General features: G+C 38.8%; 1 protein-coding gene across 3 annotated transcripts; it reads left to right on the plus strand.

Moving 5' to 3' along the window:
* Positions 1-891: 891 nt before the first annotated feature.
* On the plus strand, positions 892-17,336 carry LOC126851220 (uncharacterized). 3 transcript variants are annotated; one of them, XM_050594938.1, is made up of 8 exons: positions 892-1,466; positions 1,534-1,730; positions 2,583-3,135; positions 3,754-9,305; positions 9,480-10,341; positions 10,424-10,801; positions 10,896-12,554; positions 12,739-17,336. In XM_050594938.1, the coding sequence occupies exons 3-8, from the start codon at positions 2,733-2,735 to the stop codon at positions 12,984-12,986; spliced, it is 9,102 nt and encodes a 3,033-aa protein (XP_050450895.1). In that variant the 5' UTR covers positions 892-1,466; positions 1,534-1,730; positions 2,583-2,732; the 3' UTR covers positions 12,987-17,336. The 3 variants fall into 3 exon arrangements, with proteins under 3 accessions (XP_050450895.1, XP_050450897.1, XP_050450896.1); XM_050594940.1 differs by having other exon boundaries at positions 892-1,730; positions 10,896-12,551; XM_050594939.1 differs by lacking the exon at positions 1,534-1,730.
* The last annotated feature ends 356 nt before the right edge of the window (positions 17,337-17,692 follow it).

Consider the following 17,692-nt stretch of genomic DNA (forward strand, 5'->3'; position numbering starts at 1 on the left):
TTTTTGGACATACAATTATATATGTGTGTTTGTAAGTTTAATGTATGTGTCAGTTATTTTAATATGCATTTATTTTAATAAAGTTGCTATAATTGTAACATTATACATTGTATATGTGTATATATATATATATATATATATATATATATATATATATATATATATCTTATTATATAAGAAAATATTGAGAGAAGTATACAGATATACAAGATTTAAATGTATAATATCTTATATTTTTCGTTTTTCCAATTTTCATGAGAACTTTCAGAAAGTTTTATTCAAATTCTTTCTTTTCATTTTTAGCAAAATGATTCGAGTTATGTAAAATAAACAATAATAAGACAATGTTTAATTTCTAATTATGAATTCTAATTTTAATTAATAGAAGGGAGGAAAAGGATCTTTTTTCTCTCAATAAATATTTAATATACTGACACTATATAAAACTCTCTTCCCGATAGAATACTTTAATATTGATATAAAAATGTATAACAAAAATAGCATGCCCAAATGAATGATTGTTTTAATTGAATATTTAAAAACGCGCGGTTTTCAATGATGGGAAATCATCAAGAATGAACTAAAAAAAAAAATTAGAAAGTTTCAGGTCGCTGTTTGCGACCTTGTGATTTCACAGTAAATGGTCATAAATCATGGTCTCGAGCGTAACTTGAGAGGCTGTATTTAAAAATGTCTAGCAATAATAAGTTTTCCATTGATTCTTGGAAAGACTATATTTCGAGGTGCAAAATGCATTGTCATGACAAGTATAGAATTTTGATATTTGGCTAAGATAAATCGCGCTCGACGACGTTATTCAATGGAATCGCATCTAGTTCTTGGACCATCATTCGCGCGCTTATTCGTAGCGGATGTGCAACGACGGTAGTGCAGTCAAGATGGCGTTCGCCGAGCGGAGTACGCTGTCGGGCAGGAACGCGTGAGGGTAAGAAGAGAGGAAGAAAAAATGCCACGAGGTGCCGTGGACGTTTCGCGCGGGGTGCTCGCGTGAGGATCGGGTCCTCGGGAGCAGTGCGCGATACTCGGTGATACTTGGTATTAACCTAAGTGTGCTAAGGTTGCGCGCGGGGACTTGCGGCGCGACACGGCGTGGTGAGGTGCGGTACGGCGCGACGCGGACGGGATCTTTACCTCCTCCTCCTCTCCCTGTCTCGTAGGCTGGCATGGAAGCGCAACCTGGTCGTGCGACCGAACTCGTTGCACGCGAGGGAACGACGATGCCGTGACATCGCTCGGCTACGAGATCACTCGGCGTCTGAGGATCAGAGGATCAGACGCGAGCTAGACCGGCCATGGCGTCTATCGCGCGCGCGTGATTGCCAAGCAGTTGATTGAGAAAGAAAGTAAAGCAAGAAAGAGAGTGAAAAGAATGTCGGGACGCATCTACGACGGCGGTGATAGGGAACGACGATGAAGTATTGAAGACACTCATCGTATATATATAAGTACGTAAACAAACATTCTGGCCTATTTCCTTATCTCTCGTTTTTGCTTCCTGATTACATTTGACAGCTACTCACCGTCGTCACCGTGGGTTATCCTGGATTTGTGGATTATGCGTGTCGATATGCGAATGGAATGTTTTGATTATACAATTCACGTGTATGATGTCGTGTCCCTGTTGTGGACTGAATCAGTTGTTCGACAAACTGTGTTCAATCAGTTTGTGATCGAAAGCTTTGAGAGGATATTCTGTAGAGCAAAGAATTGTAAGTGCGTATGTCTCTGCAGACTATGCGATCCTTGAAATAAGTTTGATTCTGGAAAGATTTTATGAGATTTATACTTGACAAGTCTCAGTATTCTCTCTTGGTATTCCATAGATTTATTAGATGCTATTGGCACACAGGATTTTTTCTCATATGTGAATGAATATTATGAATTAGCCAAGTATTACATTGAAATACTCTGAGAGATTACAAAGCTTTTTTCTGTGAGATAATTTTAATATCTAATGCTGAAATATTTGTGTGAATGCTATCGCATACTTTCATCTCAGTGAATATTTTATTTTACATTATTTTATATTATGAGAGTTGTGGTAGTCTAGAATATTTTTTAAATATGTATATATGTCTTGTTTTGTTTATAAACGAATAAATAGATTTTTTAACTGAGAAAAGTGATCAAATATATATTCACTTACAGAATTTAATCTAATAGAATTATTTATTCAGCAAAATAAAATTTATTACATGTTTTTTATATAAATTTATTTTATTATGCATTTTTTAATTATATTATTGAAATATTTACATGTATATTAATTTTAACTGTTTATAAATTTTATATATTAATAAGATTATTGCATAAACCTTGATTACTAGAAAATTAGAAAATAAACTTTATTATTTTAAAACTTTTAATCTTTTGTTATTTGATGATAAGTATTCAAAGCATTATTTCATTTTATATCATGTATCTATTATATAATTTCAAATAGTAAAAACTTTGTAACTAAAAGATTTTATTATTTGATCTTGTCTCTTTGTCAACAAATAGCAGTTTCTTACTAATACATCTGATAAAATAACAGATATTAAGATTATATATTGTTACAGGAAAGTGTGGAAATGTGTATAAATGACACAGTAATGTTAAGGTGTTAAGCTTAATAGATATTAGAGTCATGTTTAAATGTGTGTGAGACATTCCATGATATGCTATATATCATTAAGATATATATTGTGACTTAATGGACAGTGCACACCATGTCTAATAGTCTAGACAGTTTTCTGACACGTATCGGGGACGTCACAATCGAACGTGTGACTCCTCGCGGAGGATCTAAGCCCAGTGAGACAAATATGATGACGAATGAGACTGCAACCGGTGCAAACATGAATACAGAACCGCAGGCAACCAATGACGAAAGTTCGGATGAATCGAGCGGCGAAACAACAGACGGAGAGCAGGAGAAGAAACTCGATGCTTTACAATCCGAGGAAATAGAAGAGATACGCTCCGAGGGTTCGGGGGACGATATGGATCTGGACGAAACGATCGACTCGCAGATCGGTGTTAGAATAGATTCAGATAGGCAGCAACATCATCCGTCTCAAGAAGAGGATGATGAAGAACAAGTTAACATCTTGGACACTTTGCCATTAGAAGGTTGGTCAAAAATGTTTTATATCATTGTTTATATCAATGTTTTATATCATATTTTATATAACATATACCATGTACTATATACAATTTCTTCACTATCAACATATTTAATCTAAAAAGTAAAATATTGTAATAAAAAATTTACTCTATTATTATTTATTAAATTATCTTTTATAACAAATATTTTACGACTCTACATTTTTAATAATTAATAATCATAATCAGCATAATTAATAATCAGCATTAAATTTTTTAAATTGAATAAAATAGAATAAAATTTTATTTTATTTTAATCTAATTTTATATAATCTTGTATTATAATTAAGTAAATTTAGTCAATTATTAATAGTTTATAAATCTGTATTCTTTATAAAACTGATTTCTAAAAAAATATGTGCTTTATACTGTTTTTTATAAATTATAAAATAGAGAAATAGTTATATTATATTTCTTTGTCATATCTTTTTAATTATAGTTGTTTAATTTTTTATGATAGCTTTGTGTGTATTATAACAACGTGATATAATAAATCATTATTTAGTTAAATAAATATTGAAATTATTATATATCTTTACTACATTATATTGTACTCTAATGATTTTATTCTTGTATTATTAAAAGGAGCGCCCATAGAAGGCCAGGAAGTATCCGAGGCCGATTTACTAGGAAAACCGATATCAAAAGATTCGGAGGATGAGGAGAGCATGGATAACGAAAAAGCGGATGGACACTCCGCGGAAGAGGAAGGCGCTGATAGTAACAAGAGACATGCGGATTCCGATCATTCTGACAACGCGAAGAAAAAAGCAAAGAAGGAAGATAGTAATACGGAGGGTAGTACGTCGGAATGCGAGTTGAAATCAGAAAAGAAGTTAGCCAACATGCGAAGGAACATCCGGGAAGTGATGGACGAGGCGCAACTTGACGAAGCCACGCTTTCCGCTCAGAGACAGGAGATGGAGCGTCTCAGGCGAGTTCAGGAGCAACAGAGGATCATCCGCGAAGTGCAGCGTCAGATAGCGATTAACAAGGCGCAGAGCAATAAGGCACAGACACGCGTCATCAGCCTTTTACAGACAAAGCAAAATCAGACTGGCGCTACCATGATCTCACAGTCGTCTCCGTCATCATCGTCGATTACGTCGTCTACCCAGGTTCGTTTGCCGAGTACTGTGCTTTTGAAAGTGAACTCTGGTTCTGGTACGGGCGTTCAGACTACTCAGACAGCCGGGATGCAAGCGGGACACATTCAAAGGAGATCGATGGACAGTGGGATGCGTTGGCAGAAAGGTAGAGGCGGTTACCAAGGAGCGCAGACGTCTATTTCGCGAGTTCCGAATCGTTCTGGTGCGCCAAATATGCTGCAGCAAAGGATTCGCATGATGACACCATCCGTGAGTATATCGCCAGTGGTGCCTAAGAAGGAACCAATGGACCGTGTAGAGTATTACTCCGATTCAGAGATATCTGACGTGGAAGCTGAGGAGATGATACGTGAAAAGCAAATACACGCGATGCGAAAGACACCTGGCGTGCCCAAATATCAGAGGCCGCCCAAGGGCAAAGATGTAGTGACGATATCCAGTTCGAGTGAGAGTTCAGACGATGATTGTATAGTCCTGAGCGATCCCAGCGGTGAAGAGGAGACCGACAATGAGGATGATCCATCTAATTCCGGCATGCACACCAACGATCGGTACAATGTACCGGACGAGCATGGGCGAGTGTTAATAAACGTTGGCCATCCTGAAACCGAACCGGATGTGTTTTTGGCACCGCAAGTAGCCCGCATTATTAAGCCGCATCAGATCGGCGGTATACGTTTTCTTTTTGACAACATCATTGAGACTATTGAAAGGTATAAGACCAGCAGCGGTTTCGGCTGTATTCTCGCTCATAGTATGGGATTGGGCAAGACCCTCCAAATCGCTAGTTTTTGTGACATTTTTTTTCGATGCACCACTGCCAAGACTGTCCTCTGCATCATGCCCATAAATACACTTCAAAACTGGTTAGCGGAGTTTAACATGTGGTTACCGTACGAAGATCCCGCTATTACTGCCGAGAAGCAATCTAAGGCTACGAATGTCAAGATAGAGCCCGGAATGGATATGAAACATGAGATGAAAGAAGAAAGTTGCGGTCAGAGTGATATATCTCATATGTCGCGGCCTATCAGCACAGAATCTGCGCATCGTTTTGGCCAGGACGCTTCACAACAACCGATGAATGTCATGTCCGAGAATCCCTATGCGAATCCTCATCATGGTTATGAACCGCGTAACATAATGTCGGGAAGTTATATGCAGGATTCTATGATGAATAAGAACATAACTGAACCGCGTGCGCCACATATGCCGCCGAACTATCATCAGGGCGAGATACCGCAAAATCCCATATACAACACAAATCCGAATTCGCTTCATAATTTTCCCGATCCAATGAAATCCGATCCAGTAAATTGCCATAGCATGCCGCCCGGACAGAATATGACGGGACCAAAATTCGGCATGGAACATCAAGCTCTTGGCGTTATGTATCCCGGTATGGAGAATCGATCACAGAGTAATTCTATGTATCCTGATATGGAGAATCGAAACATTGCTGCGATGTACCCGGGCATGGATCATCATTCTGCGCCGATGTATCCAAATTATAATAATGCTTCTGGCACTTTTTTGAATTATGGTAGTCAAACTAATCAACATGAATTGGAACAAGAACCGAAGAGGGAGAATATGCTGTCAGGAGGAATGCTGCCGTCTCAGAATGCGGAAGTGAACGTAAAGAAGGAACCGGAAGAGATGATTAAAAAAGAAGAGAGTACGTCGACAACAAAGGAATTAACAGAAGACAAGAAGGAGACAATTGAGAAGGTAAAGACACCATACAGCGTAAACACGCCCATTGGCATGGAAGTACGTCCGAGGCACTTTCACCTGCATATTCTGAATGATTCGCATAAAACTATGACGGCGAGAGCAAAGGTAATCCAAGAATGGCAATCGTCTGGTGGCGTTTTACTGATAGGTTATGAATTGTACAGACAATTGTCTTTGAAGAAACCTAATAAGGCGAAACGGAAACGCGGTCAACCCTTCAAGGATACCGTGGATGTAGAAGAGGAAGATAAGAACAAAGGATTGTTGGACGAAATGCACACGGCTCTTGTAAACCCTGGACCAGATTTGGTAATCTGCGATGAAGGTCATCGCATTAAGAACTCGCACGCTAGTATCAGTATGGCATTGAAGCAGATGCGCACGAAACGCAGGGTTGTTCTGACCGGTTATCCATTGCAGAATAATCTCCTGGAATATTGGTGTATGGTGGATTTTGTGAGACCGAATTATTTAGGTACTAAAAGCGAATTTTGTAACATGTTCGAAAGACCGATTCAGAATGGCCAATGTATTGATTCCACGCCGCAGGATATACGCTTGATGCGGTATCGCGCGCATGTTCTGCATGCTTTATTGGAAGGTTTTGTGCAGAGAAGATCTCACTCTGTGTTGCAAATGTCGTTACCTCGCAAGGAAGAATATATTCTTCTCATTAGGATGACGCCTCATCAGCGTAAATTGTACGATACGTTTATGAATCAAGTAGTGAAAACGCGCGCGGTGCCAAATCCGTTAAAAGCTTTTGCCGTGTGTTGCAAGATCTGGAATCATCCAGATATTCTGTACCATTTTCTTCGCAAACGTCAGGCGAACGAGGAGGATGATTTAGACCTGGAAGAGACGATTGGAGAAAAATCTACGGGGGGTGGCAAGAAATCTAAAGCACGTCAGTCAAAGGGTGAATCGAAGAAATCCAAGAAAGGCACGACGATAAAGAACAAACCCGCTGCTAGCGTACAACCGAACGCTTCTTCGTCATCCAGCAACGATAACGTGGAAGCTGAGAATGCACACAATACTCCGAAGCAAAATAATTATACTAATTATCCAATGCCAGTTTCCAGCTCGGGATATTCCAATTCTATGCACCAGGGATCTTATCCTCCTCACAATTATCAGAACTATCGTCCGAATGATCAAAACACATATTATAGGAATGATAATAATAATCATGGCGAATATAATCATGGAGAGTTTTATAATAATCAAGGACAACAGAGATATAATAATCAACCATTTCAGTCATATACTCAAACATCGGGCTATAATACGACGCAGGGATACGCCAATCAATCGCAAAATTACATGCAGTCGAATGAACAGTCAACGAATCATCCTCAGAGATATGGCGGTGCAACGGCTGGATCTGATTTCAGACCAGATCAAAATCAAGGAAATAATTACGAAGCACCAGGAATGTTTTCGCGACAAAGTTATCCCTATCAGGATCAGCAGCGTAATTATACGCCAAATTTGAATCAAGGACCTAGCAATTATTCCCAGGTATCCAATCAATCTTCCTTTCAGGCTCAGATACCGAATCAGTCCGCGAATATGCCGATGACAGATTACTCATCATATACCACGAATCAGAATCAAAATTACACGCCGACGCCGGCCCAGACGAATCCGATATATCCACGAAACGATGCGCAACCACTGCAGAACTCAGCGATGGGCTATTCTGTATCACAACAAGGTCAGCCTCCGACTCAGAACCAAACTCAGACTACTGGTTATTTGTTGCCGCCACAGCAAGGTCAGAATACATCACCTGGTCAAAATCGAGGCTTCTCGCCGAACCAGCAAAATCAACAGAACCTAAGTCTGCAGACTCAGTCTCATTCATACACCGGTCAGCAATCTCAGGGTATGTCTCTTCAAAGTCAGTCGCATCCCTATTCTACGCAGGTGAATCCAACTCCACCACAGACTCCGCAGCATACGTTCAATCAGGCATCAGCGACTCCGATGTCGCAGGCTTCATCTCATGGTTATATACAGCCGAATCAATCAAATCAGGGACCTGTGACGCAGGGTTCAATGCGTGGTTATACTCCAGCACCACCGACTCAAATGAATGTGGCGCAAAACCAGTCCAATTATCCGGCCAATCAGCCCGCGCAAAATGTCAACGCGCAGAATCAGACGCATAGGTATCCTCCGGATCAGCAAGGTTCGGCCTCGAATTCGCAGAACGCAGTTCACGCAGGATATGGGCATCATATGGTGTCTCAAGCCGCTTCCACTCAGGCGACACCGTATCCTCAGCAGAATCAACAGAGTCAGCAGAGTCCGGCGCCGCCATCTAATCAGACTCATTCTGGTTATTCATCGAATCATCCTGGCACGATGTCACAGATTCCCGCTGGTCATCGATACGGCACCGCGCAGCAAGCGCAAGTGGCCCAGAGTCAGACTATGACTCAATATCCACCGAATCAACAACAATCCAATCCATCACTAGGTCCAAACGATCAACTTTACTCCAGACCGGACGTGGCAGTGGTATCGCAGCAAACGCAAGGTTATGCTGCAAACGAATTTCCGAACGATCGCTCGGGTGGAAGTACTGCTAGCAATTCCGGCAACAATTACACCGTCAACCAACCGCAAACCCAGAACCCTGTTATGCCAAGTTATTCGTCAGATGGTTCGAACTCGGCAACGTCAGTCGGACAGATGAAGAGCGCGGACGATCCCTATTGGCAACGTAATTACTCGCAAACGTTCCGGCCAGATCAACAGTGCAACGACACGTATTACAGAGATCAAATGAACTCGGGCGTGAATCGTTATCAGAACAATTATTTTTCGCCGCAAAATTATCCGAATCAATCATACGATTATGCTAATCACAATTCGGATATGAACTCACGGACCGATGAGTCTGCGAAAACTTCTCAGCAGTCCGGTACTCATCCTCCACAGTGTGATAAAAGCAATAAAGACATGACATCTAGTATTGGCGTGCAGAGTCAACCGATGCATTCGAATAATTTCTCTGGTGCGCTGAATTATCCCGCGGAATCGAATCGCCAGAGTTCGACTACATCTGCATCTAGACAATCGGGACAGGGGATTAATTCAACGAATAATTCTCGATTGAATCAGAACGAATTATTAAAGGAGGATGAGAGGGAGAAAGAAGATCAATTGGAAAAGGATAAAGAGGACAAATCTGATGACGAGATTCTCACGAAAGACGAGGAAAAAGATTGTAAGAGTTCTCCTATTGGAAAGGAAGATCCTGGGATTCCATATGACTGGGTATGTTAATATATATTGCTATATTTTGCTTATCTTAATACATTAAAAGTTAAAAAAATGATTGTTTTATAAAATACGATAATAAAACATAATTTTTTTTTAATGGAATTTTGATGAAAATTAATTATTTTATATCTTTTAGTAGTGATATTATAACGTCTAATTTTGTTACAGGCGACAGAGTTGATGAAGAACTATATACCTGGATTGATAGATGCATCCGGAAAAATGGTTATTTTCTTTTGTATCCTCGAAGAAGCTATCAAATTGGGAGATCGTGTGCTTGCATTCTCGCAGTCACTGTTTACATTGAATCTCATAGAAGATTTTTTAGCACGAAATAGCTTAAAGTATCCAGACGGACAGACTGACGCTTGGATTAAGAATGTGAATTATTATAGATTAGATGGAAGCACCAGTGCTTTAGAGCGCGAGAAACTTATCAACGAATTCAACAATAATCCAAAGATTCATCTATTTCTAGTTTCGACACGGGCAGGTTCATTAGGTATTAATCTTGTCGGTGCGAATCGCGCGATCGTATTTGATGCTTCCTGGAATCCGTGCCACGATACGCAAGCTGTGTGTAGAGTTTACAGATATGGTCAGCAGAAGCCGTGTTTCGTTTATCGATTAGTTACTGATAATTGTTTGGAGAGGAAGATCTATGATCGACAAATTAGCAAACAAGGTATGGCAGACCGGGTAGTTGATCAGTGTAATCCTGACGCACATCTTTCGCTGAAAGAGGCGACGACATTGTCGTGGGATTGGGAGGAGGACAGTCAAGTACAAGATTTCTCGCAGACTAAGGATAGCTACACGGACGAAGTTATGCATTGCGTGCTAGAACGCCATTCTTCATTGCTAACCAAGCAACCATTTCATCATGAGAGTTTGCTTGTCGATCGGAAAGATAAAAAACTCAGTCAGGCTGAGAAACGATTAGCTCGTCGCGGCTACGAACTTGAGAAGATGGCAGCTAATTGTTCAAGGCCGAGTTATAACTACGTTCCAGGGAATACAGCCACGCGAGGTATAATTTATATTTAACACATACACACACAAATTTTATTATAAATTAAAAGCTAACTGTGTATTGCGATTATTTATTCTAGCAGGTGGATTACAAATCAGAGCGATTCGTGGCGGTGATGGAGGAGGAACCACGCCGAAACCTGTTGCTTCCGTGAGACCGATGCAACAGCGAGGCGCTGAAGGATTAGGTCCGCGAAATGTAACTGGTAGTAGATGGATTCCAGCAGAGGTGTGGCAAAGGCAAGGAATGAGTGCGCAAGAGATGACGCTACCTTTGGATGTGGTTATCCCGACCAATTCTCCGGACAAAGGAAGTATCGTTCTGAAAGCGGGACAACGAGTAATGGTGCTGAAGAGTCCGAAAGGCATTTACATGCAGCTCGAATCCGGCAAAATTATAGCGATTCGCACTGCGCTTAAATTGAATCAACAAAAGCGGGAAGAGGAGCCGAAGAAAGGTGAGTTAATGTATTATTGATGATTAATCCTAGTTCTTGTAATATATTTAGAAACATTGCATCATTTAAAAATTTGACATTTTTCATTTGGCAGTTTCTTCGATGATACAGAGGAATTCTAAATCTGAAGTTGGCTTCCCCTTACGAAATAACTCTGCAATTTCCATAATACCTAAATCATCTTCGAATAACCAGACTGGTAGTCGACTTCCCTGTAAACCATCACCGGGTCCAGGTTATAAGCCATTTGGCGATAAAGAAATTTCCAAGAGACCGAAACCGGTCGCTACAGCAGCTGCCAAACCTTATCTGAGTCAAGTAAACCTAACTAACCAGGTTTCTCTGTCGAGGTTACCGAAAGTGAAACAAGAGCCAGTGGATCATTCCACACTCGGAGATAATTCTAATTCGTCCGACGGTCAACTGAGAACCGAGCAACGAGTCGAAGAAGTTAGATTGGAGGACGTAGTGGCCGAAGTGAGCTCGAACACCGAATATAGCCCGTCTAATCATACTCGTACTACCAATTCGGATACAGACACATCTTTGCCGAAATCTTCTGAAGAAGGTACTCAGGTTTATACACCTGACACTGTCTCTTTAGCGCAAAGCGTACAGACACAACATGATCAATCTGAATCGGAACTACCGTCGATTGTTGACAAACAATGTTCACCGCCGGAGAAAGAGCCTTCTAAGCCAGATACATTAACAAACTATGGTCGCTCTTTTCATAGCCAGACAGAAAAGCGAGATACTTCCAATGATGATATCATCATCGAGGAATCGCCGCAGGTGACGCCACAAGTCGCGACACAAACCACTCCTGGATCGATGCCACCATCTTTGTTAACACCGTCACCAGTACCGTCGGCTGTGCCAGTACCATCAACCATGCCGATGCTACCGAGCATTCCAGTAACATCAAACATGTCGATACCATCAAGTATGCCGTCAAGTATACCATCGAGTATATCGTCGAGTATGCCATCGAATGTACCATCGAGCATATCATCGAGCATGACGTCGACTATGCCGATATCATCGAGCATATCATCGACTATGTCAACCCCATCGAGCATGCCGATGTCGTCGATGCCGCCGGTATTATCTGTACCTGTAAGAGGTCCGGAAACACATAAAAGCAGCGCTGATTCCGTCGTTGCATCCTCAACTATCTCAGTGTGCACTAGCACTAATATTACTTCTCCGAAGAGCACCGAGCCGACTCCGAGTATGCGAGACAATGTGATTCAGGGAGATCCAACAACGCCGAATGTACCTCAGGGGTATCCTTACGCTCAGTATCCAAGATACTACGACTACAGTGATCCACGATCTCGCTCGCTATCCAATCCTTACGGCACTTACTTCCCCAGTGTTCCACCACACACCGCGAATCCCAGCAGCAGACTGCCAATAGACACGACGAAGCCTCAACCAGACCTAGGAAAGCCTACGGACGAGAGGAACGTGATGAACGTGCCTACTGCTTACTCTTCTCAAGTACCGAGCATTACTGCCAAAACGCTAACGAGCAACTCCGTGACGGAATCTAAGGGTACAGACACCACAGCAGCCGTGACCACTACGGTGGCCTCCTCGAGTAGAGATGAGACTGCGCATATACCTACCGCGTTTAGTCATCCTACTAGCACGCGCTATCCAGGGCCGTATCCACCGGGCCCGTATGATCCATATTCGCAACATTATCCACCGGCGCCTGGCTCTTCCGCAGCGTATCCTCCAGGTGGTGAGAATCTTATATTCTTAAGTAAAATTAGACAAAAAAGTCATCTCTAAAATTTTGTCATCTGCCTATACATCTCAAATTAAATATGTTAATATCTTTTTGAACTTTGTACTCTAAAGAAATGCGATGTCTCTTCTTTTGTATATTTATTAGCAAAAATATTAATGGCGAAATTAATCTGCAGGAGCACCCGGTTATCCAGCATACGGTGGACCTAGCTACAACACGGATTATGCTCGCATGTATTCGGCGTTTCATGGTCCACCACCTCCGACGGATCCTTACATGCATAGAGGATACGCTCCTCCCTCCTCACATCCCCCTAATTATTACTCACCATTCCCGCATCCTCCGCCGCCCTATCCCAACTATTCTTTCCTGCCATATCCGAATCCCAATATGTCGAGCGAGCCTCAACCACCCGCTCAGTAGGGAAGCAATGCGTTTAAGGATAATCCTAGGTTAAGGATAATGAAGAGCGAGGAAGTTATCGCAAAGCCGCGGCTCCGAAGCTTAATAGACTGAAGCTGTAAAACGCATCGATGTAAATATTTAGTCACAAATATTGAGATATTAAGAAGAGATGTTTGAATTGTGGAGATTACTGGAGTTGTTTGCGATATTGATATACAAGATGATCGAGAAAGGCGAACGTAATCGCTATAATTAACATTGAACCGTGCAATCTGTTAAGCTATTTAGAATATTTTAACTTGGCTGTCAATGGCCATTTTTGCGATGCGTTCTTTGTTCACTAGCTAACTTTACCGAAAAAAATGTACCCATCGAACGGTACAAATCACTCCTTTGTTTGATCCACCGGTCTCAAAAGGGCGATGTCAAGTAAGATTTTTTACAAATGCTTAGATTATGCGTCTTAGATTGCAATACGTTTCACGCTGTAACTGCAATCAATTGCATCTCCGCAGTTTTTTCTACTTTTTGTACTTGCATGATGTCATTTGCTGAATTAGCCTTTTGTCAATAGCCTCTTAACATTGGAATTGATAAGTTTCTGAAGTATAATTTTGGGAAGATTGAAGATGTAAATTGTATGATTAAAGGGTGAAAAGCGTTGTATATTATCATTTAGCTTTATGTGTTACATTTAGCTATTTAGCTTATTTTTATATAACTCATGTAATAAAGAGGGGGAAAGTCATTCCAGCAGAACAAAATTCTCATGACTGACGACACGCATTACATAAAACTGAACCTCACAAATTAGAAATGACAAGTGAAAAGTAAAGTTATGAGATTTTGAGTTTATATATATATTTTTTAATGACTCGATTATATAATATTTATCAATAATGTTTTACGTTAAGGCTAACATATTAAGGAATTAAATTTAGTAATTTTTTTTTCCAGATGACTTTTAGTTTGTTACTACCTGAGATTCTTAATTTTTAAGAGTAAGACAAAAAAATACATACATTTCCATGACAAATCCTTGACGATTTTGAAATTAATTGACTGATCCCCCTCGTATGGTACGGCAAAAATAATGAATTTGCAAGCTATATGAACCACTTGAAACTATATTATAAAATGCAGATATTCGTTGAGAAATATTTACGTGCATGAACTTTATATTATTATAGTATTTATAATATACTTACCCAGCGAGATGTTTTTTTCTATTTTACCACATAATATACTTTGTATATTATAGCGATACATTTGATTGTTACGCAATTCTTGGCGATTCAGTGACTATATTCTGACATTTGTTTAAAAATTTGTTTTGTATATAATATGTTCATTTGGAAAATATGGTTTTTGTTTGAGCTACAGCTGTAGTTTTAATATAAAACATTTTTTCAGATTTTTTTTTTGATAATTTTTTATTTAAAAAAAAGAAATACATTTTTTCAAAGAAATTATTATTTGGATCAAAAGATTTAAAAAAATTTTTTATCTGAAATTTTGGTTTGAATAATAATTTTTTCCATGCGAGAGCAATGAAACGCAAAGAATAAAGTTGGTTTGCATTATCATTCTTCCGTAAATCTGATTTTTGCGATGCGCCATTCATCATTGTCTCTTCTCTTTTCTCAACGAGCGCCGAAATCAATTGCTATTCTCCGTGGCATATGTTACGTCGAATCTACATGTCATCTCGAATCTTTTTCCATTTATATACATTTACACGCGTAATATAAGTACATACAGTATTCACCTGAAACATTTAGCAGTCAGTAAATACAGTCTACAGCATCCCTAGCGAATTGTATATGGATTGCATATTATACTATTAATCGTTACGGTTTCCGAAATAGATAATCTTACAGTAGAGCGTAGGATTGTTGTTAAATAGAATGTCTCTTACGATTAAAAAGAAAAAAAAAGGAATTCACACTATCTCGGACATGTAGCATAAACGTAGGGAGAGCCATGATTTTCAGGAGCGACTCTTCAGAGACTCGGAACTGTGATATTTTATTATAATCTCGTGTCGAATTCGCACACTGTATGCTCTTGTCCGGAATCAAAGTCGCTGACCTTGATTTTGCGGGAATTTCGCGAGCTGGTCCGGAATCTCGGCCCGTCTTCGCGACGCTCGATCGAAATTGTTGCATTTACGTTTAGTGTAAGTCAATCCGGGTGCACGAGATGGCTAATCCATTTTTCCAAATGGGACACAGAGACGCGCACGGGTTTATCATGGTGCTCCCTGTAATATATTATACGAATTAGTGGTATTCAACCCTTCCTCCAATATAATTCTGAAAGCATTTCTTTTCAGATCTTTATAGACATGTTTTCAGAATTTTATATTTCCGAATATACATACATATTTTCAGCTGTAAGGGATTTTTGTAAAATCACATTTTTGTATATGTACATCTTCTTTTATATATAATATAATATTTTATATTTTTATTTAAAACCACTTGTACAATGTTCCTCTATGTTTTGTGAGAAACTAATTCCTCACACAACAAGTTTATACATTACAGAATATTTTCCTTTATATCTTTGCGCCTATTTGTCAAATCTCTTAAGCTTTTTTCTTAAAATATACAAATTTGTTTAATGCTCTTTTGAGATTACTCTAGGTTGAATACCTCTGATTAGAGATGAATTATTCTAGCGAAATAAGCGTTCATGCTGGATATATAATTAGTATACTGTGTCTCCGTGGCGGGTCTCAGTGTCGTCTGTTTACCGTGCAAAGAGACCTCAGCGTCCTCGATGTTTACTTGGGACGCTTTGCGGCCACACGTTTCATAGGTTCTAAGTGTACAGATGTTTAGCGCAAGTAAGCTGTGCAATTCTTCGCAAACAGCCGACAAGAAATCTGTCTTATAAAACGCGTGCGCGAGAGCCGTACGTTCTGAAAGCGTTGCGAAAATTAATTACGAAGTAACAGCATTCACATCCCGTATTTGAGTGATTAAATATGATCATCGAGTTTTATTTTATATAACATAAAAATGTGATGTTACATGCATTCGATGTTATCATAGGCTGAGAATTATATGACTACATTTATTGTTATTGCTAAATGCAATGAGCCGATTTCAAATTTTATTTGTGTACTTTACAATAATTGCATTTGATGTTATACTTAGCGTTTTACTTATTGTTAAATGTGGATTGTGCGATAAAAAGATACGATAAAAAGAATAACAAAAAAGGATAAAGTACGGGCTGATGAATTTATCATTAAGAATTTATTGTGAATACGCAGAAGCGATATGTGCATTTTAATGAGACTTTCGGAATTGACTTGCACCGCTCTCAGAACAAGCGGCTCATATATTTGCATAAGAGCAATTATATTCGTCTCATTCAATTATATTTCTTTTCTGTTATAGTTTTTTTTTTTGCCATTTGCATATCTGTAAATACCCATCATTTACATTTCATATTTTATTTATTATTATATATTAGCCATTACGATCGCTTTTTTTTGATGTCAGAGTATTGCTTTTATGTAAAATAAATTGTTTACATTGATGAGAGAAAAGAAATTGTTTCCATTGTTATGTAGAAAGCGAGAGAAAGAGAGGAAGAGAGAGAGAGAGAGAGAATGAGAGAGAGAAAAGAATGAGAGCCTACATATATATATTTGTTTTTTATGACATTCATCTTTGCATCTGTGACCAAAAACAGGAATTAGCTCATAGGTCCGTATTTTTGCCGCACATTTAACGCTAAACGTGGCCGTCTAATTTTATTGAGAAAAAAAGTTATTCTTGTCTGATAAATTGCGATAAAACTTAATATGACATATATAAAATTGTTCCGTAGATAAAGATTGTCTGTATAAATGATTTTGTGAAATTAAAATGTAAGATTCAAAGATGTTTGAGAGATTCTCGATATACCCAATAAATTATTAGGAATATCAGAAAATGTTCTCTATGTGCAAAAAAAAAAAAAAAAGATTTTTGCAGCTTAATAGATTTACGATTACATGTAAGATTCAATTGTAATGAGAGAATCAGAGGCAGCTGCCTTTAGCGTACGGCTAGAATACGCGTCGCAGTGTACATGCAAATGCTTAGTAAATGCGTAAGGGATGATTATGTGTCGATTCATTATATGGGATTACAAGTAAACAGATTCATCTGATTAGTACGAGAAAGATCTGTCTTTCAGTCCGAAATTCTCTGTATCAACGTGGTAATAAGATTTTCGCGATACACACTTTTCGTCTGTGTATGTACACACGATAAGATGATTAAATACATGTTACACACAAGAGCTGGATTTATCGAAAAGTTATAATAAATGCCAGCGGAGAGGAATAAAATAACGCTCGTGTTGCAATCTCTGTTTTTATTTTTTTTTTCATAAACATTCACGTTTTCTAATTGTAATTTTATAAACCGCGCTACGGTGTATATGACATATAAGACGAGATTAATTAATTAATTATAATGAAATAAAAGTATTCGATATATAATATATATTAAACGGGCTTGTTCTCTGTTGCAGCGGATAAGATTTGAGATTTATTGCGTCGTTGTGTATATAAATAACGCATATATATTTTATTGTATCTCTGTTTTAAAGCATGTGGTTTTTTCAAAGATACATAATCTTTTTCTTAAATAAGAAATCAAATTTAAAAATTTAAATTATATAATGGATTTAATTTCCAACATTGTTTAAGAATATAAGGA

Source organism: Cataglyphis hispanica, chromosome 7 (assembly GCF_021464435.1).
Source record: "Cataglyphis hispanica isolate Lineage 1 chromosome 7, ULB_Chis1_1.0, whole genome shotgun sequence".
Lineage (NCBI taxonomy): Eukaryota > Metazoa > Arthropoda > Insecta > Hymenoptera > Formicidae > Cataglyphis > Cataglyphis hispanica.

What these genes read in the sequence shown, in the direction of transcription:
- LOC126851220 (XM_050594938.1), top strand. Translation starts at nt 2,733, where the DNA reads ATGTCTAATAGTCTAGACAGTTTTCTGACACGTATCGGGGACGTCACA. An exon ending in AGGGAATACAGCCACGCGAG is followed by an intron (nt 10,342 to 10,423) that starts GTATAATTTATA and finishes TATTTATTCTAG; the next exon opens with CAGGTGGATTACAAATCAGA. An exon ending in GGAAGAGGAGCCGAAGAAAG is followed by an intron (nt 10,802 to 10,895) that starts GTGAGTTAATGT and finishes TTCATTTGGCAG; the next exon opens with TTTCTTCGATGATACAGAGG.